Below are 27,793 nucleotides of genomic sequence, written 5' to 3'. Positions count from 1 at the left end.
ATTGGATTTGACCTGAGGAGGGAATAACATACACACTCAATTGCATAGCTTACCCCACAGGAAAGAAGGGGGAAGGAGATACAAAAGAGAGGACAATAGAAGGGAGGGCAGATTGGGGGAAGTAATCAAAAGCAAACACTTTTGGAAAGGGACAGGGTCAAGGAAGAAAATTCAATAAAGGGGGATAGGAAGGAGCAAAATATAGTTAGTCTTTCACAACATGAGTATTGTAGAAGGGTTTTGCATAATGATACACATATGGCCTATGTTGAATTGCTTGCCTTCTTAGGGAGGGTGGATGGGGAGAGAAAAAGGGAGAGAATTTGGAACTCAAAGTTTTAAAAGCAGATGTTCGAAACAAAAAGTTTTTACATGCAACTAGGAAATAATATATACAGGCAATGAGGCATAGAAATCTATCTTGCCCTACAAGCCAGTAAGGGGAAAGGGAATGAGGGGGAGTGGGGTGACAGAAGGGAGGGCTGACTGGGGAACGGGGTAATCAAAATATATGCCATCTTGGAGTGGGGGGGAGGGTAGAAATGGGGAGAAAATTTGTAATTCAAACTCTTGTGAAAATCAATGTTCAAAACTAAAATTATTAAATAAATAAACAATAGTTAAAAAAAAAAAAAACAAATGCTTGTAGATTGGCTGATTAGAAAACATTATCTGTAAAGTAAGTCAAACTTATGTTTGTGACTTGAAAAAAAATTCCTAAAAACCCAGACTTCAGCAAGGCAGATTTTCTCCTTCATACAATTCAGTCAATACACCAGGGGGAATACATATTTTTGGCCTAATTACAAGAAAAAGAATCTTTTTTTAGTGCTTCTACAACCCAAAGAGGCTCCGTCTTCTGTGCGTTAGTACGGTTGTTGTTCAGTCACCTCTGACTCTTTGTGACCACATTTAGGGTATTCTTGGCAAAGATACTTGAGTGATTAGCCATTTCCTTCTACAGCTCATTTTATAAATGTGGAAACCGAGACAAACAGGGTTAAGTGACTTACCCAGGGTCACACAGCTAGTATGTATCTAAGGTGGAATTTGAATTCAGCTCTTCCTGATTCCTTTCCCAGTGCCCTATTCACTGAGCCATCTAGCTGCTCCAATAAATAATCCTTAAATAATGCAACTTTATTGGGTGACATATTTGGTCAAGAGAAAAGGGCAGATTATCTTTACAAAGAAGGTGGTTCCTGAATGGAATATAGAAAAATAGGTGCGGGTGGGAACAGAAAAGTGAAGGCAACTCTATAGGTAAGCTTAATTGATGTGAAGGTGTGTATACACAGAGAGGACTCGAAGGTTAAAATAGGTCCAAAACAATGAGGTACCTCCTGAATTTCAATAATTACTAAGAAACAAATGTGATAGGTATAAAACTACAGATAGGTACAATGTGTTCCAGATAGCCAATATTTGTAATAAAAGGTTAAAAGAATCGTTAATTATTTAAATTTGGAGATTTGGTTATGACATTCTGGTTAACATTAAAATAGTGAAGAAAACTTAAGATTTTTTAGCTTCCCAAATAGCCCATTTCCTGTTCTTTATCTTCCACTAGACCTTGTGAAAAATACTATATCAGTTGTGAAAAAACCTGTGTTCTCTGAATCTTAGCTCTGCCACCTTCCACTGGGATGACCATGGATAAGTCACTAACTCTAAGAGTGTCAATTTTCTCATCTACACAATGAGAGATCAGAATTTTTAAAGTTTTTGCTATAGGAATTCAGAGAGGGGAGATTATTTTAGGCTTTTGGGCAAGGCTCTATAGAGGAGGTGATTTTTTGAACTGGGCATTGAAAAGCAGGAAATATCAAAGGAGAAGGAAGAGGATCAACACTTGACCCCTTCAGAGAAGGAACTAAGAGGCCAAGTCATGGTTGGGGCAAGTGCCTTATACTTTACTCCCTCTCCACAAACTTTGCAATCTGGTGACACTGGGCTCCTTGCTGTTCTTGAACAAAATACTCCAATCTTCCGACTCCGCGAATTTTCACTGGCTGTCCCCCATGCCTGGAATTCTTTCCTTCCTTATCTCTACCTCCTAGCTTCCTTCCCTCAGGTCTGAGCTAAAATTCCATCATCTACAAGAAGGCTTTCCCAATCCCCCTTAATACCTGGGCCTCTCCTCTTTGATTCTCAGCACTCTATCCTGGGCATAAAAGTGTGGCCTCCTCCATCACACTCTAGAAACCTCATCATCCTCTAAGACTGAATCATCCTCGGGACTCACATTTCATCAGCATCCTCTGCCTTTCTGCGTGGTGGGCAAAGCCACGAGCTCCAAAAACCTCCACTTAAGGAGGAAGCCCAATATAGTCAGCTCCTTATTTCCTACCAGCTGCCTGGCTTCCCTCCTCTTCAGCGCTACCTTCCCCCATTTGATTGTAAGGCCCTTGAGGGCAGGAATTGTCCTTCTTTTTATTTGTATTATATTCTCAGCACTTTGCACAATGTCTAACACACAGCAAGCATTTAGTAAATGTTGATTGATTGTGTATCAAGATATTGAATATCATTTTTGTATATCACCATGTTGTCTCCCTAATTAGATTGTGAACTCCTTGAGAGCAGAGACTGTATTTTGCCTTTCTTTGTATGTCCAGCATTTAGCACTATGCTTGGCACTCAGTAGGTCCTTAATAAATGCTTGTTGACTTGACACTAAATAAAGGCTATCCTGTACTCAAAAGAGAAGTTGTTTTATTATTGATGAAAAGATCCTACTTTCTTGAAAATTCTTCTACATCTCTCTATTAGTATGACAGGATAGATATAATGAAATATATATAGCATGCATATACATATTCTACATCTATTAGTATAATAGGCATAAAATAATCCCTGACTGCCCTTCACGGTTTCTCTTCTCCCAACTTTCCAACAGTCTAGAAGATACTTAACTCAACACCTAAAACACAATTATGTTGAACTCAGCTCATCAAAACCCCAACAAGACTCTTCATAGCTGAACTAAGGTAATGCCACTAACCCATCAGTTGGGCAGACTGGATGGTTTTTCATATCTCATGGTCTCATGGGGCCCTCTACAAATAATCATGAGCCACATTAGATCTGGGAAGTTCAGTTAAAAGATTAGTTTAGAAAACAAGCTGGAAGGATATTGGCAAATCCATCCCTCACTGTCTGGACAGCAGATTTATGAATTTTCATTTTAATGAACATTGATCTGTGCCTATTTTTTATTATATGGACTTATTTTCATCATAATAGACAAATTCCTCCATGTAACAGGCATACACATACAGAGAGGAATAGATACAACGCATAATGTAAGCAGAAAATAACACCTGCTAAGTATTTCCATTGCTTAGTCTGCTGCCAACTAGTCTGCCTGATGAAATGACAAAACCTTCTGCTGTGCCTTGATACTCATTCTGTTTTTACCTTACTCTTTTGTGTTATGCTCTCCTTCACCTTTGGCAGCAGACTGACTCATTCTGCCTTCCCAATACTCTCACCATTGTTTTCTCCTTTAGGTAAAGTTATATTTATTAATTGATTTTGAGGAATGTGTTGTTTTAGCATATCTGGATGAGAAAGGAATACTTTTATAATAACAGCATATGCATATATATTTATATATTACGTAGATAGAGAGATAGATAGATAGTCTTTAAGGTTTGCAAAGCACTTTGCACATTATCTCATTTGATCCTCACATCAACTGTTAAGTAGGAATTATTATGCCTATCTTATAGATGAGAAAAATGGGGCTGAGAGAGGTTAAGTGACTTGCCCAGGGCCACACAGCTAATATGTGATTGAGGCAGGATCTGAATTCAGGTCTTCCTGATTCCAAGTTCAATCCTAGCTCTACTGTGTTCCCAAGCTACCTCTTTGTAAATGGGGGGAGGAACCTCCCAATATAATATGACTGGAATGGAGATAGGTTTTCATTATAGACTTTTACCTTTTGGAGTTCTTGTAGAATGGGTTTTGTCTATAGATCAAGGCATGGGCATATATCCAAAGAAGGGTGACCATTACTATAAAGGGATGAGACATGTTCTAGAAAAATCTGGTACAGGAATCAAGGGTACATAAATGGCTTGGAAACAGTCTTCAGGGTAGAAATCACTGTCTTCAAGTATTTAAAAAGTTGTTCAGGAGACATTAGATTTTTTTCTATTCGGCTCAACAGAATAGCATGGCTTAGCTGGAAGAGTGCTGGATCAGAGATTGGAGAGGCCAGGTTTGAACCCTTGCTCTTGCCCCTTGCTATCTGTGTGACCTTAGATTACTTCACCTCCTTGGGCTTCAGTTTCCTATCAGTTGGATTAGATCAGAGGTTGTCAAGCTCATGGTCCCCAGGCCTAACCAAATTAAAATGTAACTGGAATGTTTAACAACATAAACACATAATACAATATAGATAGTGTTTATTTATGATGTTCTAGTCAATATGCAGCTAGCAGGAATCATTTCTATTTGAGTTTGACACTACTGTGGATGACCCTTCTAGCTTTCAATCTAGGATATTTTAGTCTTACATAATAACGGAGAGGCATACTTAGACTTTAATATAAGGGGAAATTTTCCCTAATGATAAGAAGTAATCCAAGATGGCATAGGTTGCCTCTGAAGGTGTCCCAGCACAGAAAGTCTTCTGGGCAAAGTGGATGTCTGTCCACGGAATATCACAAGCCAGGATTTCCTCTCAGGGGCAGGTTGGATTAGATGTTCTCCAACATCTCTTCTCACACTAAGTTTCTAAGAAAGACATCAGGCTTTTTCTGCCACCTACACTACCATTCTCCTGGTCTTCCATATTTGAAACCAACTTTTTACTCCTCTCCTTCCTTCTAATTCTTCCCCCAGACGTGCCAAGTTTTCCTAGGAAATCTCTCCTCATGGCCACTGCCTGATTTTAGGATCTTCCCATCCTTGTCTCTAGTTAGTCTCTTCCTGCTCCAGTCTACACTTCCCTCCATGGTACCTTGTCTCTAGTTAGTCTCTTCCTGCTCCAGTCTACACTTCCCTCCATAGTACCATGCGTACTTTTTTTTTTCCTCCGTCGAGTCATTTCCCTGCCTAAAAAAGTTACAGTAGCTCACTACTACTGCCTAGCATAGCAAAACCTAATATGAAAAGCTCTCTATTTCCACTAACAGGTACCAAGTTCTTAACTGATCCTGGCTTCCTTGGAACACACCATTCCTTCCAAGGGGAATATCTTCTTTCCTTCTCTCTATTAATACATATATACCTTGTTTTCAAAATCTTGAGATAGGTGGCAGAGTGGATCAGAGCTCCAGGCCTGGAGTCAAGTAGACCTGAGTTCAAATCCAGCTTCAGACGCTTACGCTGTATGACCACGGGCAAGTCACTTACCCTGTTTGCCTCAGTTTCCTCATCTGTAAAGTGAGCTGGAAAAGGAAATAGCAAGCACTCTTTGCCAAGAAAACCCCAAATGGGCCCACAAAGAGTTGGACATGACTAAAAATGACTGAACAACAACAACAACTACTTCAAAATTTTGCATAATCCACCGCCTCAAAAAAGGACAACTCATCTGTGCCTACCCTGTCGACAGGCAAGTCATTTAACTGCTCTGGGCTTCAGTTTCCTGGTCTGTAAAATGGGAATAATAGTAGCAGCACTGTGTACACCAGGGGTAGAGAGAAGTGCTATGTAAACCATAAAGATACAAGTGTAAACTATGACTATTCTAGGCTACCCTGACTTGTTACTTATGCATGCATTCTGCTGAGCTTAATAACAAGCCCAGTCTCTCTCATGCCTTTGTGTGTCCCCAGCACCTGTTTCCCTGGTGTGGTAGGTGCTCATTAACTGTTGTCAGCCTCCTCCTGTCCCCAGCCAAGAAGGAGTGATGTACATGAATGTATTTATTACTTATAACAAGGAAACAGAGGATTTCAACAAAAGTTGTTCCAAGAAGGGCTTAGTTGATGTTGCCAAATTAATACCCTAGGGGAAAATGCCTAGCTTCATGCAGTATAGCATGATGCTTCTTATGCACAGGGCAGACTTAACAGAAAACAAAAGAGAGAATAAAAAGATTAGTAATTGTAGAGCCTGGGACTCTATCTATTAAGTGTGAACAAGAATATTTTTCCTTACTATGCAAGAGAACCAGAAAGACAAGGGAAAAGACAGGGTCCAAAAGAAAGGTGGGAGGTTTTTTTTGTTTGTTTGTTTTCTAATCCACTGTAAAATAAAACTTTTCAAAGAATGAAACAGACTCAATTCTCAACAAAGCATTCCTATTAGCATTAAAATGAATCAAGAAGGGGTGTGCTATTGTTATCAAGAATTCATTGAGAAGCAGTATCTGAGATGGTCTGAGTCATTCAGACCTGGGTTCAAGTCTCATATTGGTCACATGCTAGCTAAGTGAGAGCACCACCAAACTCCCAGTTGCCCTTACATTTTACAGGTCATCCTCAACAAGCCATTTCTCCCTGTCCCTTATATAAGGCCTGTCATTTCTACCTTCCTATTATCACTTCACTTTCTCTCCTGACACAGACAACACCCTGGTGCAGGCCCTCATCATGACTGGATTGCTGCAAGGGGCTGGTGGTTGGTCTTCTTACTCTACCCTTTCCAATCCATCCTTCACCCATCTATCAAATTGGCCTTCCTAAAATGCAGGTCAGATCATATCACACACACACACACACACACACACACACCCATTTTTGTACCTTACAGACCCCCATTTACTCTGTGATCCAGTGACACTGACCGTCTTGCCCCATCTCCTGACTCCAGACATTTTCAATGGCTTTCCCCCATGCCTGGAACTCCCTCCCTCCTCATTGCTTCCTCCTTGCTTCTTCCAAGTCTCAGCTGAATTTCCACTTTCTCAAGAATCCTTTCCTGATCCCCCTTAATGCTACTGCCTTGCCTTGCTGATTATCTCTAATTTGTCCTGTAAATATCTGTACAGTTGTTTGCATGTTGTCGCCTCCATCGGACTGTGAACTCCCCAAGAGCAAGGGTAATATTCAGCCTGCCTCTGAATCCTCAGTGTTTAGCATAGTACCTGGTACATAGCAGTTGTTTCATAAACGTTTGGTGACTGAGTTCTCACCAGGCAACTCCTGACAATTAACCGCAAAGTAGGTGCAGATCTGCATTTGGTAAGGGGAATTCCCAGCACTGATAAAATCACAGATCCAGTTTTTATAAAGCCTAATTAATAAATAAAAATCCAAAGCTGTCAAGATGATCCTATCTTTTTTCCTCTAGTAGTAAGGGCTTGAGTGTTTCAGCTAAGTAGAAGATTTTACTCTGCCCCACCGGCAATGAAAATATGTAAAAGTGTGCCACAGGATGGTAAACATTAAAAAAAAACTGGTCTAGACCTGAGGGTGTTAAACTTTTTCAGAATAATTTCAGCAGCATAAACTACTTCCATGACCTACAACTACTCCCATTCACTCACACCTAAAAAGTAATTCACCAAAATTAGAGGCAGGCTTTGGATGACATTCTAAGGACATGCTAAAAATGCCCCACTCCCTACTCAATTTGCCTCCCTTCTCTCATCTCCCATCTCCAGATACTCACTCTGGTGATAGGATGGGGATACCCAAAGAGATTTTTCACTTAGTTCCTGGTTCTCATTTATACTCAGGATAAGTGAGGTTACCCTATCGCTGAATTCCAAATAAGTGAAGTGTTACTATATTAAGTACTATAGGAGAAGGGGGAGCGGGGGGAAGAAGAGATTGCACATCATCTGTTGGTATCTTAAAGAAAGCTCTGATACAGGATGGTCTAGTGGAAAAAGTGTTGAATTTAGATTCACAAGTCCCGGGTTCTAATCTTTGTTGTACTACTCAGTGTTAATTTAGACATGTCATTAGCTCTACCAATGGTTACATATCAGAAAAAAACATCCTGGTATTATAAAAAGTTGGGTTGGGGGGGGCAGGGCAATTGGGGTTAAGTGACTTGCCCAAGGTCACACAGCTAGTACGTGTCTCAAGTGTCTGAGGCTAGATTTGAACTCAGGTCCTCCCGACTCCAGGGCTGGTGCTCTATTCACTGTGCCACCTAGCTGCCCCATTGTGAAAAGTTTTGACCTTAAGATCTGATTATGTTAAATTGAAATGTTTTTGTACAAAAAAAGTCAATGTAACAAAAATTAGGAGGGAAGCAGAAAATTGGGAGAAAATCTTTACAACTAGTATCTCTGATAAAGGCCTCATTTCTAAAATATACAGGGAACTGAGCCAAATATATAGGAATGCAAGCCATTCCCCAATTGAGAAATGGTCAAAGGATATGAACAGGCAGTTTTCAGAGGAAGAAATTAAAGCTATCTATAGGCATATGAAAAAATGCTCTAAATCACTACTGATTAGAGAAATGCAAATCAAAACAACTCTTAGATACCACATCTCTCCTGTCAGATTGGCTAAAATAACAAAACAGGAAAATGATAAATGCTGGAGAGGATGTGGGAAAATTGGAACATTGTTACATTGCTGGTGGAGTTGTGAGATGATCCAGCCATTTTGGAGAGTAATTTGGGACTATGCCCAAAGGGCCATAAAAATGTTCACACCCTTTGACCCAGCAATACCACTTCTAGGATTGTATCCCAAAGAAATCACACAAGCGGGAAAAGGACCCACATGTACAAAAATATTTATAGTGGCTCTTTTTGTGGTAGCCAAGAATTGGAAATCAAAGGGATGCCCATCAATTGGGGAATGGCTGAACAAGCTGTGGTATATGAAGGTAATGGAATACTATTGTGCCATAAGAAATGGGAATGATACGGACTTCATAACAAGCTGGAAAAACCTACACGACATAATGCTGAGTGAGCGGAGCCGAGCCAGGAGAACATTGTGCACAACCACAGATATATGGATTCCGTGAGGACCAACCCTGACAGATTTCGCTCTTCTCCGCAACACAAGGTACAAAGACAACTCCAAAGGACTCACAATGGAGAATGCTATCTACATCCAGAGAAAGAACTATGAAGTTTGAATGCAGATTAAGGCACACTTCATGCTCGCCTTTTTTTCTTCTCTTTTGTTTTTGGTTTGTTTTTTTTTGGTTCTGTTTCTTCTTTCTCATGACTCATTCCATTGGTCATAATTCTTCTCCACAACTTGACTAGTGTATAAATTAATTCAATGCGAAGTTATACATGGTAGTTATATAAGATTCCATGCCGTCTTCGGGAGGGAGGGGGGAGGGAGGGGAGAAAATTTGGAACTCAAAATTATGTAGAACCGTGTGTTGTAAACTAAAAATTAAAAAAAAAAAAAGATTGCCCAGAGAAGGGTCTTAGAAATCCCCAGACTACACTTTGAGAACTGCTGGACTAAATGATCTCTAAAGTCCCTTTCAACTCAAAATCTTATGATGTCACCTAAATAAATGGGTTATGATTTTTATACAAGAAGAGGGGCTTAGGTGAAGGGAAGAACATCAACAAAAGCACAGAGGTGGAAAAACCTAACACATGCTTGGACTTTTATTTCATAGACAACGTGGAACCACTGAGAATCTGAAGAGGGCAATGATAATCATCAGAGCTCTGCTCTAGGATGATGAAAATGGTTGCTGTGTGCAGACCACCAGAGGGAAGAGAGACCAGCACTAAGAGAGGTAACAAATGTCTGAACTAAGGTGCTTTCAATTTAATTCAACAAACTCTTATTAACCAGTGGACTCTAAATAACTTAGCAAGTCAGGGATATCAGCAGCAGTATCAAAGAAGCACTAAAAAAAATCAAATGTGAAGCTCCCCCCAGTTTCAAATCAGTACGTTGGAAAAAACCTTACATAATTTTCCAAACACTTTAAATATATTTCCATAGTCCTCAGTTATTAACTGCTTACTTAATATTCCTATCATAGGATCATTAATATAGAGAGCTGGAAGTGACCTTAGAAAATATTCCTTGAACACAGGATACCTTTGGGGAGCAGCACTGTTTTAAGGGGTATCAGGAATCATATACATATATAGTATCTATACTATGATCATTCACATGTAGATAACATCACACGTGTGTGATACACACACACACTCTCTCTCTCTCTCATGATCACAGTACCATGAAATGAACTTTTAAGGATCTATCTTGAATCTGAGATAGTTTTCAGGAGGTTCATGTTTTTAAAGGGTGTCAGACTCTGGGTTTGTGGGTGATCAGTGCTGTAGGTTCAGAGCTGGAAAGAACCCTAAAGATTACCAAACCCCACCATTTCATAAATGACAGAAGGAAGGCCCAAAGGGGCTGGGTGACTTGCTCATGGTCATGTAGCTGTCAATTGTCAGGGACTGGAGTTGAACCAAGATTTGCTAATCCAATTCTTTAAAGCTTGCTTGTTCTTGTTCAGTTGTGTCTTGACTCTTTGTGATCCCCATTGACCACAGCATGCCAGGCCCTTCTGTCCTCCATGATAATACTGTCCATGGGGTTTTCTTGGCAAATATACTGGAGTGGTTGGCTATTTCCTTCTCCAGTAGATCACGTCTGTCAGAACTCTCTACTATGCCTGTCTGTCTTGGGTAACCCTGAGCAGCACAGCTCATGGTTTCATTGCTGATAAGGTACAGGTTAAAGCTTTGTACTTGTCCTCAATAAACTTTCAACTGCAATCAAAATCGGAAGTCAGGAATTCTGTCAATATTTTGGCACCCAAGAATAGAATATAGCCGTGTGGTAGCTGAGAGCCAAGCTCAGTGTCAAGACTTGGATTCAAGTCTTTTCTCTGACTCTAGTTGTGTAACAAAGGCCAAGTCACCTAGCCCTCAAGAGGAATTCCCTGAGCTTATTCAATCCCAAAAAGAAGTGTTAACACTAAGTGTGGAGTTCTTAGACAAAGGGCAAAGAACCGGGCAGAATGACATCACCGGGTGCTGGGCTCTCCTCCGAGGCACAACTTACTAAAATACACCAGCACCCATTATATAAGCCCAGACCGGCCCAGACCAGCCCATCCTTGGGCAGAAAAGAAAGGGAACTCCAGGGACGGGGCAAGGTGACTCATGCACTTATCTCCTTACACTTAAATTCGAAGCTTTTGCATACAAGACCCGGCTTCCTCCCCCGCACCCACCCCAATTTTTTTAAAAAGTTGATCGAGGCCCAGAGGCTTCAGAGAAGGGAGTGCTGGGTCAGCAGTGAGGGGCGGGCTCTGCTGCCCCCAGGCCTCAGTCTGCCCGTCGGTAAAGTGTGTGTTGGGGGAGTGAGAGGGGTCGCAGTCCCCGCCGGTCCCTCAAGGCTCTCGGCCTGGGAGAGCGGGCTTGGGCCGGAATTCCCGGCCCCGCTTCCTGCAATTCTCGGCCTGGCCGCCGCGAACTTCAGCCGGAGCGGGGACCGCGCGCCCCGCCGCCGCCCGTCTGGCCCAAGGGGTCTGGGAAGGCCCGCGGCCGCGGACCGACCCTTCCCTCCCTCCCTCCACACCCCCACCCCCGCCTCCGCCGGCGGCCACGTGACCCGGGCGGGGGCAGCCCAAGGGTCCCTGCTCCACGAGCCCCTTCCCCGCGGGGGGTGCGGGTGGGGGTGAGGAGGGGGCCCCCCGCTCCACATGGTCTGCGGCGGCTGCGCGCGCACGCCCCTGTTCCGGGACACACGCGCTCCCTCCCACACGCCCCTCGGCGCCCTGCCCTCGCCTCCGCGGGCCGGGGTCCTGCACCGCCCGCCCTCGGGAGCCCGGCGCGCGGGGCCAAGGTCCGCGCGGGGCTGACCTGAGAACAGAAATAGGAGCCTTGGATGCCCAGCTTGATGCAGGTGGGGCACTGCAGCTTGGCCTCCCTGCTGCAGCCCGCCGTCTCGCACACCCGGCTTTCCACGGCCGCCATGCTGCCGCCGCTCGGGCCACACGAGCTCCGCGCTGCCGCCGCGGCCGCCGCGGAGCCAAGCCTCAGCAGAGCCCGAGGACGGAGGAGGAGGGGCCGGCGGGGGGCGGAGCCCGAGCTGGGGCTTCTGCCGAGCCCTCGGAGGCGGGGCCCGGGGGTGGGGGTGGGGGGATGGGGCGGGGCCCGAACCTCAGCCGAGCCCGAGGACGGAGGAGGAGGGGCCGGCGGGGGGCGGGGCTCGTGCCGGAGGCGGGGCCCGAGCCTCAGGGGAGCCGGATGCGCGAGGAGGGGCGGGGAAGGAGGCGAAACCCGGCCGGAGCTCGAGCAGCAACCTCTGGAGAGCCGAAAGGGGAGGGAGGAGGAGCCGGCGAGGGGCGGGGCGGAGCCCGAGCCCCAGGCGAGCCGGGGGAGGGGGCGGGGAAGGAGGAGGAGCCCGCGGCTGAGCCGGAGCGTCAGTAGGCCCCGCCCATCTCGGCCCCGCCCCGTAGGTCCTCCTCTTTCCCCTCCCCTCTTCCTCCGCGGCGAACCGGGGCCGCTCTCGGCTACCTGCCCAGGGATCTGCCCCGCCCCGGAAGGGCTGCTCTGGGGCATGAGGGCTCACGTAAGCACGTGTTTGTGTGCCCCCTCCCTGGAGATGTTGGAGGGGCGGGGCAGCAAGCCGTCTGCTCTGCTAGAGCGTCGTCCGTCTTTACGGTGTGCTCAGCGTGGGGGGGATCCAGAGAAAGACAAAGGACAAACAGGGCCCGCTCTGAGCTCAGTCTGATGAGGGGAAACGACATGCAAATTTATTAAGCTCCTACTGTGTGCCAAGCGCTGGGGATACAGAGAAAAGCGAAAGGGGAAAAAGCCCCAGCTCACAAGGAGTTCACAATCTACTGTGTGTCAGGCAAGGCTCTTAGCACTGGGGCTACAGAGAAAGCTAGGAGGGAAAGTCCGACTCTAAAGGAGTTCACAGTCTAATGGAGAAACAATATAAAACAACTGCATGCACACAAATTAGACCAGCTCAAATGGGTTAGTCTTAGGGGGAAGTGGCTAGATTAGGAAAGATACCTTCTAGAAGGTGGAATTTTAGATGAGACTTGAAAGTTAGGCAGAGATGGAAAGGAAGAGTCACAGGCATGGGGGACAGCCAGGGAAAATGCCCAGAGTTGGGAAGTGGAGTGTTGTCTTGTTCAAGAACAGCAAGGAGACCAATCATCTTTTGGTTTTTTGCACTGGACTTATTTTCCACTTTTGTCTTTTTTTTTTGCCAAAAACCTATGATTATATTGTCTTTCAAGTCAACAAGCATTTATTAAGCACCTGCCATGTTCCAGGTACTGTACTAAGCCCTGCTGTTGAGAAAATTCCTTCTATCCATGCAGAATGTCCTTCAATCTAACAGGCATTTAAAGATTTGCCAGGGGCCTCAGCTAAGCGACTTGCCCAAGATCATACAGCCAGTATGTGTCAGAGGCAAGACTTTAAGACAAACATTCCTGATTTCCAGGCCAGCTATCCACTTTCCACATTTGGCATCAACTATGCCAAAACTTTCTTTTCTCGATATCTGGTTCAACCCATATTTAAGAAAAAGAAAAAAAAAGATTGCTCTAGTTATAAGACCTTTAAAATGATTCATATTTACCTCCTCCTTTCTAACCCACAAGTACCACCCCAGTTCAATCCCTCACAATCTCTAAACCCTTTGGGATTTAAAAATAATATTTAGCATTTATATTGTGCATTACAAATATTATCTCCTTTTATCCCTTAATCTAGTAGCCCCCTACTTCCTTTCATTCTACACACCACCCGCCAAATTAATCTTCCTTCGGCACAGCTCTGATCCTGTTCCCGCTCTCCTCAAACCCTTTGATGTCTCTGCATTTTAGAGTAAATCTGTAATTTCATCAAGGCGAGGGACTCTGTATAAGGAAACAAAGCAGATTGGCAATACTTCTGTAACTTATAAAGCGTGGCCTTGGGCACTTGGTCATGGTCACACAGCCAGAATATGTCAGAGGAAGGATTTGACCCCAAGTCTTCATAACTCCATCTACCCCATTGTTCCACACTGCCTCTCTACCTATGTGTGACTATCAAATTAAGTCCAAGTCAGCCCTTCACAATCTAATCCCACAGAGTTTCCTCTCTTCTCCCCTGTATTCCAGCCAAACTAGATTGATCACCAAACATATTTTATGATTTCCTGCCTCTGCCCTTTCATGTTGTTTCTTCTGCCAGGAATGCCACCACCACCACCACCTTTTTTTAAAATAATGTCTCATTTTTTTCCCCAATTACATTTTAAAAACTTTAACATTTCATTATCGTTGTTTTTTTTAAGTTTTGATTCCAAATTCTATCCCTCCCTCCTTCCCTCCTTGAGACAGTAAGCAATCCGATATAGGTTACACATTTGCAATCATGTAAAACATTTCCATCTTAGTCATTTTGTGCAGAAAGACAGAAAGGAAGAAAGAAAGAGAAGAAAAAACAAACAGTATGCTTCAGTCTATTCAGATAACATCGGTTCTTTCTCTGGAGGTGGATAGAATTTTCATCATTGGTCTTCTGGGATTGTCTTGGATCATTGTATTGCTGAAAATAGCTAAGTCATTCCCCATTCTTCATTGTACAATATTGCTGTTACTGTGTATAATGTTCTTGTGGTTCTGTTCACTTCACTTTGTATTAGTTCATGTAAATCTTTCTAGGTTTTTCTGAAATCATCCTGCTTGTCATTTCTTATAGCACAATAATATCCAATTTACAATCATATACCACTACTTGTTCAGCCATTCCCCAATTGATGGAGGAATGCCCTTTCTAACTCCTATTTTTGTTTGACATAATTCACTCATCCTTAAAGAAAACATAGCTCAATTGCTGCCAAAGCCAGGATTCCAATACAGGTCCTCTGACCACAAATCTAGCGCCTTTTCTGCTGTAACATTTGACTTTCAAAGGAATTATTTCCAATTATATCTCAGTCTGAGTCCACAAAACAGGAGAAAGATCAAAATGACAAAAATTTACACTCTTTAACTATGTCTAAAATTGGTCCTTTTCAGAGATAATTTGTTCTTCCCTACTAGTGGGATAACAGCTTGTAAATATTCTGGTTATGTTAGGGATTGGAATAATCTCCCAGCTGTTGTTTCAGACTATAATAAGTACTACTCTTTGTTTTATGCTCCCCTTTCACAAAGTGGTCTGTCCTGGAATCCTATCAACATAGAACAAGGGTTCAAGATGTTTTTCTTGATTCCCTCAAGTCTTATGATCACCAAGTGAGGTATGTGTATTTGTGTATTGAAAGTACAGTTGACTGGGGATCTTAAAAGGCAGGGGAGGGAGACTCTCAGTGAGGATGGCCTCCTAACTGGGTCTCCTTATGAATTGTGGCAAAGGATACATGCCAGTAGTGACATTCTTGGAGACTAGTTTCAAGACTGACCATTTAGGGACACCTACCTTCGCCTAGAGCATTTAGAAAGGGCTCATTCTACATGACAATGCTTGAAATATTTAGAATTTGATTTTGAGTCAGGTGGATGGGTTTGAATCCTGTCTCATCAAAGCAATGACCACATGACTCTTTTCAAGAAGCTTCAGTGGCCTCCCCTTGCCTATAAGATAAAATATCAAACTCATTTGTTTGGCATTTAAGCCCTTCACAGTCTGTCTCCAGCCTGTCTTTCTAGGCTGTTTAGGTATTGCTCACTATAGGTTAAACGACATATTGTCCAAAAAGGAAGGGACTGAACGTGTCCAGAAAAGGATGACGAGGATAATAAGGGGCCTTGAGGGCAGGGACTGTTTTTTGCCTCTTTTTGTATCTCCAGTGCTCAGCACAGTGCCTGGCACATAGTAAGCGATTGATAAGCATTGATTGACTGATTGATTGGATGTTTACCCTAGAGAAGAGAAACTTAAGGACAATGCCACAGCTGTATTCAGGAAGAATCACAGGAACTGGAAGGGCTTTTAGAGAGGGTTCATCTAATCCAGGCCCTCATATTGTAGGTGAGAAAATGGAGGCCCTAAATAACTTGCCCAAAGTTGTAAAGACAGGATTCAAACCCAGTTGTCTGACTCTAAATCAAATTCTAAGTATTTGAAGTATTGTCACATAGAATGAGCAACTAGAATTGTTCTTGGTTTGCCTTCCTGAAATCCCGATAACAGTTGAACCAATTCAACCTTATGATATCTTTTACCTTTGAATCTCTTGTCCTTGTCTTCTCCTTTCTCAGTTTTTTAGTCATTTCCAGTCATGTCCAACTCTTTTCGTGACCTGTTTTAGGATTTTCTTGGCAAAGATACTGAAGTGGTTCGCCATTTCCTTCTCCAGCTTGTAAGAAATGGGAGGAGGAGTTTTGTTTCCACAGAACTAAAGGTGTGCTTCCCTGCCCTCCCCCACCCCAGCTTTAGCAGAGACCAGGCCTCAAGGTCGGTCAGGTGAGAGGTCAGAGGCTTGTACGCATGTGCATGCTTTTTGAGAAGGCAGTCTGGGGAATTAGAGAGGCCAAACCCACTTGAACCTGTTCAAGCTTATCTAGGGTCTGGTCTTGGTCAAGAATCCAGGCCTACTGATTTGCATCATTTGCATATGTTAAAGAGGGAAAGTAGGGGAAGTAAAAGAATATAGTTTAATCCTAAACTAAGACAAGGAAAATCTAATTAACTTCACTTTTGCTTCTGTATCCTTATTATCCTATTTATATAAACTGTATAACCTAGGAAAACTATGTAAAAAACAAAGATTGTAAACTAACCATGACTCTAGCAGGAGTGGAGGGAATGGTTACCCCTGCTCCTGGAGCTGTATCAGTGTGAGTGTTCCTGTGAGCATTACACCCACTCTCCCGGGGAGCATAATAATAATGCCTTCCTCTGCCCACTCTGGTCCTGAGTTTTTCGGGTGTGAATGGGCAAATCACATGGGTTTTCCTAGGGTCAAGTGAAGGGAAGCAACAGGCAGCAAAAGCTCGCCAGGCTTACTCCTGGATCTTGTCCTGGGGTGTCCTGTGATCCCCACTGCGGTTTTAAGAGGGCTACCACTCTGGATTCCCTTAGGGAACCTTGTGGTCTGTATGGCCTTCTTAAGGGGACATCACATGGGACTTTCGGCCCTGTCTCAGGAGCCTTGTGATCTTACTGCCATCCTAAGGGGCCATCACTTGGGTCTTCCTTAGGGTCTGATCCCTAGGAGGCCCTGTGATCCCCACAGATTTAAGGGATGGCTACCACTTGGTCTTCCTCTGGGAGTCCTGTGGTCTGTACAGCCTTCCCTAGGGATTATCACAGGGTTCTTCTTCAGGACTTTGGCCCTGCCTAGGAAGTCCAGTGATCGCCAAAACCATGTTTCTCACAAGCTCATTTGACAGATAAGGAAACTGAGGCAAACAGGTTGAGGTGACTTGGCTGGGGTCACACAGCTAGGAGGTGTCTGAGGCTGGATTTGAACTCATGAGGATGAGTCTTCCTGACTCCAGGCCAAGTGCTCTATCCACTGTACCACCAGGCTGCACCATGTCCCCTCTCAGCCCTTTCCAAATCCCAACATTAGATTGTTCCCACCATTCATTCACCTTCTCCATTCTTGCTTCTGTGCTGTTGAACACCCTTGTAGGAAGTCACACAACCATACAGATTGCTACAAATTTATTATTTGATCTTAGCTCAGCCCTCACTGCTACAAAGAAATGCTTTTGTTCTTCCTTGATTGACTCTCATACTCAAAGGGAAAACTTGAGGTGATCCACCATGAGCTCCCTCTCCTCCCCATTTTTATGCCTCAGATCCCCCAATGTCACTCCTCATTTTCATCCTTTCTCTATACCAAGGATGATCCCTCCACTTCTGGCCCTTTGATTCCATCTCCATCTCCTGCAGCTTGCCTCTTCAATCATCCCACTTCCCTTACTTTTTCAATCTCTTCTTATCCATTGGGTCTTTATTTGACTCCTACACAAATCTTCCCAAACCTGCAACAAAACCAAACCTTCACTTGAGTCCACCATCCCCTCGATCATCCTATAACTGTCCTCACCCTGGCCATCAAAAGCCCTGAGAAATCTGCCTGTACTTACTGCCTCCACTTCTTTGCTTCCTACTCACTTCTCAACCCCTTGCAATTCAGCTTCAGTCCCCAAACAGAAATTCCTTCTGACTAATGTGGTAGGAACACTTGCTTAGGATGCTTTCCCTCTTCTCTTCTGCCCTTGAAAATCCCGACTCCACCGAACATTTAGCTCAAGGGCCTTAAAGATCTCAAATGAAGAGACAGCATAGGGCCATGAATAAAGCACTGAACTTGGAGTTAAGAACTGGGTTCCAATCCTACCTCCATCCCGTACTATCTGTATGGCTCCAGGAAAGTCACTTAACCTCTGTGGGCCTCAGTTTTTTCATTTGTAAAATGAGGGGGGTCAACTTGATAGCTCCTGGGCTAGGCCTGACTCAAGCCAGGCCAAGGATGTACTGGTAAATATTTAATGACCAGTTCTCCAAAAAGAAAATGTACATAGGACACACTTTTAAGGATTACTTAGCATTACTTAAGCATTACTAACATTTTCTCTATCACCTTCTAAAGTCTACACAATCAACAAAACATTAAATGAAGCCCTAATTGTTAGAGTTTGATGATTTCCAAGGTATTTACAATTTAACACATCAGTTTAACTCACAGTTTAACAATCAGCCCTTTAAATTCAATACAAGATGGCTCTAGCATGCTACCGAACTAGTCCCTTGGTGGTTTAAATTCAATGAAAAAAAAAAAAGAGGCACCAGTAAGTCACACGACAATGAACCAAAAGAGGTTTACTTATCTAAAGAAGAGAACGATATTTCACTGGGATTGTTGTTGTTTGTCCTTTGTTCTCAAAGAGGACCGCGACATCAGGGAAGTGATGCCATGACATGCAAGTGAATTTGATTTAAGTGAGTGCAAAGTCACCAACCTCACTTTCTTCTCTGGAGCCATCTAGGTACTCAACTAGGATAGGTATTGAGGAGATGTTAACTTGATTCAGCTGAGCTAAGTTTGCTTCTCTGCGTTACCTGTCCTGACACACCAGTTAAACCTCTGAATGTCCCACAAGCTCTTTGTGACTGCTCTCTAATTAAGGTGATACCCTGCAAATCACCTCACCAATCAGAGCACTCTGAGCCAAGAAGACTCAAGGAGTGTCTCAATACCTTTTAAGGAATAACTAGCCTAAGCTGCTTTAGGGAAGGGGTTAGAACAGTGATCCTGGCACAGCCTAAAATACCTTCAAGCCCTAAATCTGTGATCCTAATAGGAGCCTCTCTCTTGAGGCCACTTTGGGGCCAGCTCTAATTGTTACATATTCAAGGTTGTTGAGGAAAGACACTAACCACTAGGGGAATCAGGACATACCCCTCGTAGGAAGTGGCTCTTTACGGGAGCTTTGAAGGGAGCTGAGGGTTCCAAGATGCAGAGATGAAAAGAGAGAACATTCCAGGATAGTGTTCATACCATGTAATTGTGCTGCAGAAGGAATTGGTTGGACTGGATGATCTCTAGGATCCCTTCCACCAATGAGACTTCATGACTCTCTGAAGAGGGACAAGATGCACTGCTCAGGGCAACTCCACATCACTACTGGAGGATCATATTGAAGCATATGTTTATACTGATACCAAGCCTTTTCATGCAAAGAGTGGCATAAGCCCTTTATAGAATTCTACAGGATTATAAGTCTGTCATGAATTTTTACTTAAATACATGTGGCATCATGTTGTTTGCTAATCATTTTATATGTTGCTCTTGTATTTCCAACAAGATAGTTAACTCACGAGGACAATAGTGGTCACCTGGTACTTCTCTTTATCTTCCACAGGTACCATAGTGATGGGAAAATTGTTGTTGGTGTGATACATATGCATTTACATAGCTTTTGCATCCTAAGAATCTCTCTAATTTGCATGATTGACCATGACTGGGAGAACCAGGAAGAGTGACTTCAAAGTTAGATTTCGGTTAGAATTTGAGGAGGATGGTCTCTTGGCAATGCCAACTCATCCTATGCAATTCTAGTCCATGTCCTATAAAAATTTCCACAAGGGGTCCACCCAATTTGATAGCCATCCTCGATTTCTTTTCACATTTCAAAATTAGAAATCAAGCACATGGGGTACTCATTGCTTATTCCAAATGATTTTGGAAAAATAATTGTAAAGGGACAGACTGGAAGTATTGACCCCAATTAGGAGGCTATTATGCAATGATCCAGGCAAGAGGTATTGAGGGCCTGAACTGGGGTGGTGGCCATGTGAGGAGAGAGAAGGGAACAGGTGGAGAGATATAATTGAGATATAATTAACACGTCATATGGGAGATGTGGGAGAGAGAAGAATTGAGGATTATTCTAAAGTTGCAAACTCGACATGTATAAAACTGAACTCATCTTTCCCCCCAAATGCTCCCTTTCCCCAAACTTCCCTATTTTTGTCAAAGACATCACCATCTTTCCAGTCTCTCAGGTTCAAAACCTTGACATTACCTCAACTCCTTATTCTTCCTTATCTGCATATTCACTCAGTTGACAAACCTTGCCACAGCTCCTTTTCCACATCTCTTATAGCCAACTCGTTATCACACCATTACCACCTTATTTTAAGCTAGCAGTGTGCTGGTAAGCCTGTACTTGGCTTTTAAAGCCTTGCACAACTGGGCTCATCCTATCTTTCCATCTTCATTGGACATTGCTTTCCTGCCCATATTCTATAATCCAGGCAAGCTGGCCTTCTTTCACTCACTCTCCCATTTCTGAGCCTTTGCATGGGCTTTCCCACATATCTGGAACATTCTCCCTCAATTTTGCCTCATAGAATCTCTCTTTTCCTTCAAGGTGTATTTTTTTCATCATATTTTTTTGTGTAGACCTATGAGAGCATCATTTTTATTATTTTTTTTTTTGCAGGGGGAGGGCAGGGCAATTGGGGTTAAGTGACTTGCCCAAGGTCACATAGCTAGTGTGTCAAGTGTCTGAGGCTGGATTTGAACTCAGGTCCTCCTGACTTCAAGGCCAGTGCTCTACTCACTGTGCCACCTAGCTGCCCCTCAAGGTGTATTTCAAGCAGCACCTTCTACCACCTTTTATAATCTCCCCTCAGCTGCTAGTATCTTCCCTCTCCAAGCTAGTTTGAAGCATGATGGATCATTAACCATTCCATCCCAATAACCCTCTTGGAGACAGGTGAGAGGAGTGAGCATCCAGCCACTAGCCCTCCTTCTATTGCCTATAATAGGAAATTGTACTCCTCCTCAGAGAGGGGTGAACCAGATCCCAGACTGGACATCTCTCCAAGCCACACATGAGCCAAGTTATCTTTATATTTAGAAGGCAGCCATCCATATATCTTACATAAGTAATCTGATCTGGACTTTAAATACCAAGCAGCTACTTTCCAGATTCCTAATAAAGGTTTCTCATAACACAGTGGAAAGCATGGTATATCTAGAGTCAGCGGACCTAGGTTTGAATCCTGGCTCTGCTACTAACTGGTAACTTTGGACACATCATTTAATTTCTCTGGGCCTCAATTTTCTGTAAAACGAGGGGCTTATGAAAGATGACCTCCCAAGGTTACTTCCATATCAACCCTGTGAACCTATGATTTAGATACAGTACAAAACGAGGACACAGTCACAGTACAGGTTTCAAACCATACCGACTGTTCTGCTATTTTCTGAAAATGTTAGAAACTTTCAAAGTCTAGAGATTGCAAGAGACATGGCTATAAAAAGCCAGGACAAACAATCAAAATGCTACATGCAGAGCCAATGTCTGACCTGCAGATTTGTTGAGTAATTGCCTGACCTACTTTGAGGAGATAGCTTGACCTTGGTTCAAGTGCTTTGATTTTCAAATGTGAATTCCCAGATAATGGCAGAAAAATAGTTTTTGCTATTTGTTTTAGCTGAATGATGAAGTAATTAAAAGAACACTGGGTGAGAAGCACATATAGGTTGCAACCATAAATTTCATGCATTATATTCTTACATATGTACATATAACCCCAATCCTCTCTTTAGTTCTCCAGTATGGTGGATTACAGCAATAACAGATGCTTTTGCTTATGAAATTTGGGGAGTATTGTATGCCCTGATAAATCACAAACATTTGCAATTCAATTAGCATTTCTGTAATAGCATTTAGCCACAGTAATGTGTCTTCCTAAGCACATTGGGACAAAAAATTCTTAAGTAGTCAGAATTTTATAAACTTTGTACAATACTCCCATATCTTACTCAGTTTAATAAATTACATATCACAACGTATTCTAATTTTTAAAATGTTATTCAGTTTGATGTGCAAATGAAAAAGTTGTAAATTAAACTTTTTAAATATCTATGGAAACATGCAAAAAGCCTTATCTGCATCTTTGTTAAATAAATATATATGCATATATGTATGTGTGTGTATATATATGTATGTATTTATATATTATATTTGATGTCTGTTTCATCCTAAGTATATTATCTTAAATACACTGGTGCAGAATGTTGTATACACTATAAGATAGGGTATTTTTGTTGGTGGTTTTGCTTATATGTTTGGTTATTTTTTTGTTGCAGTAGAGGGTTCAGAGGTGGAAATCATGTTGGGAAATACTTAGTGTAAAAGACCAAAAGGCGTTAATAAATTCAATGGCTTTTACTTATTCCACACACAAAAAAGTATATCATTATGTGCCAATAACTGTGCTAAGTAAACACTGGGGATATAAAGAAAAAGCAAAAATAGGCCTTTAGGCCAGCAGGTAATTAATTCCAGTGGGGGAATGTTGTAGGGAAGGCCTGCCTTAGACCAGTCCCCTGGTAGTTTAGGTTTGAGGCTGGAAGGAAATGACCCACTTAGAGCATTTAGCCCAGAATTATCTAGCTGTAGCCAGTGAAGGATGTTAAACATGATCCCTGCATTGATTCAATTGAGCATAGCTTTCTGGTGTGGGTCATACCACTGGGACTTCAGTCCAAAGCTTCAGAGCCCAACTGGAGCTCCTCAGTTAGGCCCCACTTCAGGCCTTTTTTGTATTGAGGTGACTAGGAGATTCCTGAGCCCAAGATCCCAGAATCAATCAAGTCTCAGCACAGAGTAAATGACTTTTGAGGAAAAGAACTAACTCAGTGGGGGTGCTATAGAGAGACAACCTGCAGACAAATAGATGTGTATCTATATCTATACATACATACATACATACACACACACACACACACACACACACACACACACATATATATAAATAAGATACATACAAAGTAGATGCAAAGTAACACTGGGAGAAGCAGCTGATGGGAACACGAAAGGCTCCTGCAGGAGGCAGAGGTGAGAAAAGCACGTTCTATGCATGGAGGAGGCTGTGCAATAGCAGGGAAATGGGAGACAGAGTGTCCTGGGTCCAGGACAGCACATACACCGGTCTAGCCGGACAGTACAGGGAAGCGATGGAAAAGAACATTGGAAAGGTAGGAAGAGAAGAGGGTGTAGAGGGCCTTAAATGCCAAGGAGAGGAGTTTATTAGATGGTGTATAGGGGAAGGGAGAGATATGGTTAGAGATCTATCCTAGGAAAATTGTTTTGGCGTTTGTGCAAAGGCTACATTGGAATGGACAGAGTTAAAGCAGCGACCAATTAGAAGGTTGCTGCAATAGTCCCAGAGAGAGGTAGTGAATGAGGCTTTGAACTAGGGTAGAGGCTCGTAAGACAGATAACACACGGGAAGCACTGGAGGTTTTTGGACTCCAGCCTCTAAAAGGTTCATTCGTGATCCGGTCAGGCAGGAAGACAGCTTTGGAAGGGTTAATAATCTGACTTTATTCTAGTCTAGTCTTCTCAAAGAGGTTGCTGATAATGGGAGCACCAACTCCTACAGTATTCCCTCATCACCCTTCTTGCAGGGGCCAACAAGAAGGGGGGGCCAACTACCTCTGCATCTCTATGGGGTCAATCTAAATCCCCTCAAGCCTCAAAGGCAGCCAGTTGAAGAAAACACAGATTTTCCCCAAGCCTAGATGAGGGCCAATCAAGGCATGCATGGCATTCCAGCTTGTGCATTCAACCCTAAGGGTTCCCCACTCACTGACCAGTGCCCACCTGCTTTATAGGGCAACAGACAAAGAAGGCATATTGCCAGCAATAGCTTCACAAGTTTACATCATCTCACTGTTATATCTCACTGCATAGTTGCAGTAGATATTTACAATTTTAAGCACAATGTTTATATTATTTATCTTTACATAAAACTGCTCAAGTGTGTTGGAAATGTTTTGAACCATGATCATGAGAACTCATCTAACACTTAGGAACAAGAGATTGTTATTGATATGGATCCTGGGAACTTAACTATAAGAAAGAATAACAAAAATCCACTTTACATACACTAAAATCTACCTTACAAGGCTATTTGAGTAAAGAGAAGAAATAGACCCAAGTGATGTTGTAGATAAAGAAATGATAAGTTTTTGTAACTAATTAGATGTGTAGGATGAGTGAGAGTGAAAGTTATGGATAAAAATAAGGTCATGAACCTAGATGACTGGAAGGATGTTAAGTGTCCTTGCCAGCAATAGGAATGCTTCTAAGGGATTGGGGAGGAGGGGCAGGAGATAATGAGTTCACTTTTGGACATGTTGAGTTTGAGATGCCTCTAGCATATCCAGGTGGCAATTGGTGATGTATGACTAGAGCTCAGGAGAAAGACCAGGGCTAGTTGTGTAGATCTGGGAATCATCTGTGGAGAGAGGCTCATTTAATCAGTGGGAGCTGATGAGATCATAAAATGACAGAGAAAAGGGAAGAAGACTTGGATCAGCCTTGGGATAGACCCACAGTTAGTGGGCTTGCTGTGGATGATGAATAAGTAAAGGGCACTGAGAAGGGGTGGTCAAACAGATAGGAGAACCAGGAGGGCACAGTGTCACAAAAGTGAGAGAGGACATATCCAGGAGGAAAAGGTCGCCAACTGTGTCGAAGGTTGCAGAGAGGTCAAGAAGGATGAACAGAGAGGAAAGGCTCTTAGTGCCTTTTAAGAATTAAGAAAATCATTTAAGAAATGCAGAACATTGGAAACCTTGGAGAGAGCAGTTAAAGTTGAGTTATGTGGTAGGAAGCTAGATTGCCAAGGTTTTATGTGAGAAAAAAGCAAAGGAAATGGAGGCATAGGGCGGAGGTGTCTTTTTTGAATTTAGCTGAGAAGGGAGGATCAACTGAGGTCTTTTTTATGGATGGGGGAGACTTAGGAAGGTTTGTAAGCAGCAGAGAAAGAGCTGGTAGTAAAGGAGAAGTTGCAGATGAGAGAGTCTGGGTAATGGAGGCAATCTACTAGAGAAGCCTAGGCTTTTGTCAAGGGAAAGGTCCCCCTCCTCACAGAGGGCTGGAACGAAGGAACAGAGTGACAGGGATGATGTAACATGAAAAGAGGGAGTTCTTGGTGAAGGGCCTCAGTTTTAAAAAAAAGCATGAATTGTGATCCTGGTATGAAGGGAAAGCTTGAGGAGAGAAGAGAGAGTTTGGAGAATTAATCAGGCAGTGGAAGGATGGACTTGCTCTGGTGAGGGCCTACTGAAATAAGAACAGATTTGTAGTGGACCCAGTCAGTTTCATGACTTCTATATCTCCATTCAGCAACAGATTAGTAGGACAGAAGGAGGCAGATGGTGGGATCTTGATGGAGATGGAACCTGAGGAAAAAATGGCCCTAGAGTCTGGGCATTGCTGGACAGGGCATCAGGACAGCCTCCCTACCCTCGGCTTAACTGAGCATCCTTGCTTTCTGTCCCCTCCCTACCTCTGTCTTCTCCACTTGCCCCCTCACTGCTTATACCCACTGCCTTAGTTCATCCCCACCTGAAGTTACAGCTATTATATGGCTGTGCAAGGCCTCCACCCTCTCTCTCCAAGTCTCCAGGGAAAAGGAAGGCAGAGCCACTTGTCTAAGGAATCATTTTGCAAATGGATCTATTTTTGTGTAAGTTTTTATTTTTTTAGGAAATTTACCCAGAAAAACACCTCTTCTGTGTTTCCTCCCATGGAATGTGCAAATGTTAACTGGGCACCATGGGGGAAGAAGGAGGTCCAGATTAAGGGTTTGGAGGCAGGGGGAATCACATGAGTAGGATGCTCCACAGGCAATGTGCCCTCACCCTGCACAGGGTACAGTTTTGTGCTGTATCATACCTAGCAAGGTAAAGCTAAAATTCCCGAATGCAGGGGATCATCCCTGCCCTCCTCATTGTCCCCTTTACTTCCTTACTCATAGATGGGAAGAGGAGAGTGGGACCTTCTAAACTTAATCCCAGGAATGGTAGTTGCTGGGACAAGAGGAAAGGTTAGGGGGAAGGGCCATAAGTGGAAATTTAGAGGCCTCAAAGGGCAGAAAGGGAATTCTGGGAATTGGGGAGGCCCAAAATCCTAGGCTTAGGCCTTGGGGCAACAGCAGCTGATTTGAGAACTTTTTTGCAGATACTGTGGTATAGGGAGTACTTGTTACTCTCTTTGTCCCTCCCTGCTTGCTGACACTCACACTTTGAGCCTTTCTTTTTAAAACACTTTTGCTAAGATGCATTTGATTAAAAAAAAATAAAGAAAAAGGTAAGATAAAATCTATTTCCCTTTTTTTTTGGCCTTCTGGGACATGTCATTGCCTCTGGTTTGTTGGGTTCATTTCTTTCAAACTGTTAATAAAGCATTGGAATGGTAAAAAAAAATGTTAATCTTGATGTTGATTTAATTCATGTTTATTATGCACCTATTTTTTTCAAGGTACTGTGTTAAATGCTGGGGATAAAAAGCAAAATAAGACACAGTCCCTACCTTCAAGGAGCTTAGAGTCTGGTAAAGCTATGTTGTCATGCACTTATCAAATCAATTCTGATTTATTCAGGCAAGTAACTGAATAGCTAAAAATCTCTTCTTTCATTAAAAAATCATTTAATATCACCAGGTTGATTTGTTACATGTCAATTTTATACACACACATACACACACACATATATCTAACAAGAAATCAAGTATTAAAGAAGTTCTCTATTTTCCTTACTCTTTAAAACTTTTTGTAGGAATACTACTGATATTTTTCAGATTCAGGTATAAATTATAGGAAAACTCAAACTGAAAGCTCTTGGCTTTATTACGGATCTGATTACATCTGTTGAGTACATAATTAGGCACAGTGTATATTATCATAGCATTTTAGAGTTCACCTGTTCTAGGGAGTCTTAGATCAGGGTCTGTGGATTGAAAAAAAAAATTGATAACTGTGTTTTGATATAATTGGTTTCGAGTGTATTTTATTTTATGCATTTGAAAACTTTCTGAGAATGGATCCATAAGCTTCATCAGACTGCTAGCAGAGTTCATGACACAAAAGAGGTTGAGAACCTCTAATCTAGTCTAATCACCTTATTTTACAAATGAGAAAGTTGAGACTCAGAGAAATCAAATGACTCATCCAAAGTTTCCTTTGTTTCAGTACAGTGGGTGCTTTTCCATTATGCCATGTTGCCTTACTATATAAGATGAAAATTTTACAAGATATGTGCTTTCCATGTCCCTTTTCAAAGACAATTTATTATAAAAATGATGTTAAAATTTTAAAAAATTAATGCTTGAAGAGTGGGAAATTTGAAATTATCTGGGTTCAGGATTTAAAGAATTCAGGATCCTGGGAATTCCTGAGACAGTATGATTTACCAATTAAAGGACAGGAATTATTTTTGTCAATGGAAATATATTTAAGCCAACACTATTTTGAATATACTTGCTGTTTCAATATAAATTAATATGAAGAAAATAATTACTATTTGGGGAAAAAAGCTGCTCTGCCAACCATATACATTAAGAGAAATGTCTTCAAACATTTATCTTCAATACTGTCTGTGCAAAACTGTTGTAGTATCCTTTGATGGAACGGTTTTCTTTTAAGACA

At 42.6% G+C, this 27,793-nt stretch overlaps 1 protein-coding gene across 2 annotated transcripts in view; it reads right to left on the bottom strand.

The window, feature by feature from the left end:
• The window catches only part of METAP1 (methionyl aminopeptidase 1), a 63,165-nt gene extending 51,252 nt beyond the window's left edge, over positions 1–11,913 (bottom strand). For both annotated transcript variants that reach the window (XM_036763311.1, XM_036763312.1), the window contains exon 1: positions 11,729–11,913. In XM_036763311.1, coding sequence (XP_036619206.1) covers positions 11,729–11,842 — 114 coding nt within the window. In that variant the 5' untranslated portion in view covers positions 11,843–11,913. The remainder of the gene's footprint in view (positions 1–11,728) is intronic.
• Between the last annotated feature and the right edge of the window lie 15,880 nt (positions 11,914–27,793).

This window comes from Trichosurus vulpecula, chromosome 6 (assembly GCF_011100635.1).
Source record: "Trichosurus vulpecula isolate mTriVul1 chromosome 6, mTriVul1.pri, whole genome shotgun sequence".
Lineage (NCBI taxonomy): Eukaryota > Metazoa > Chordata > Mammalia > Diprotodontia > Phalangeridae > Trichosurus > Trichosurus vulpecula.
This window is presented reverse-complemented; position numbering and strand designations above follow the sequence as displayed.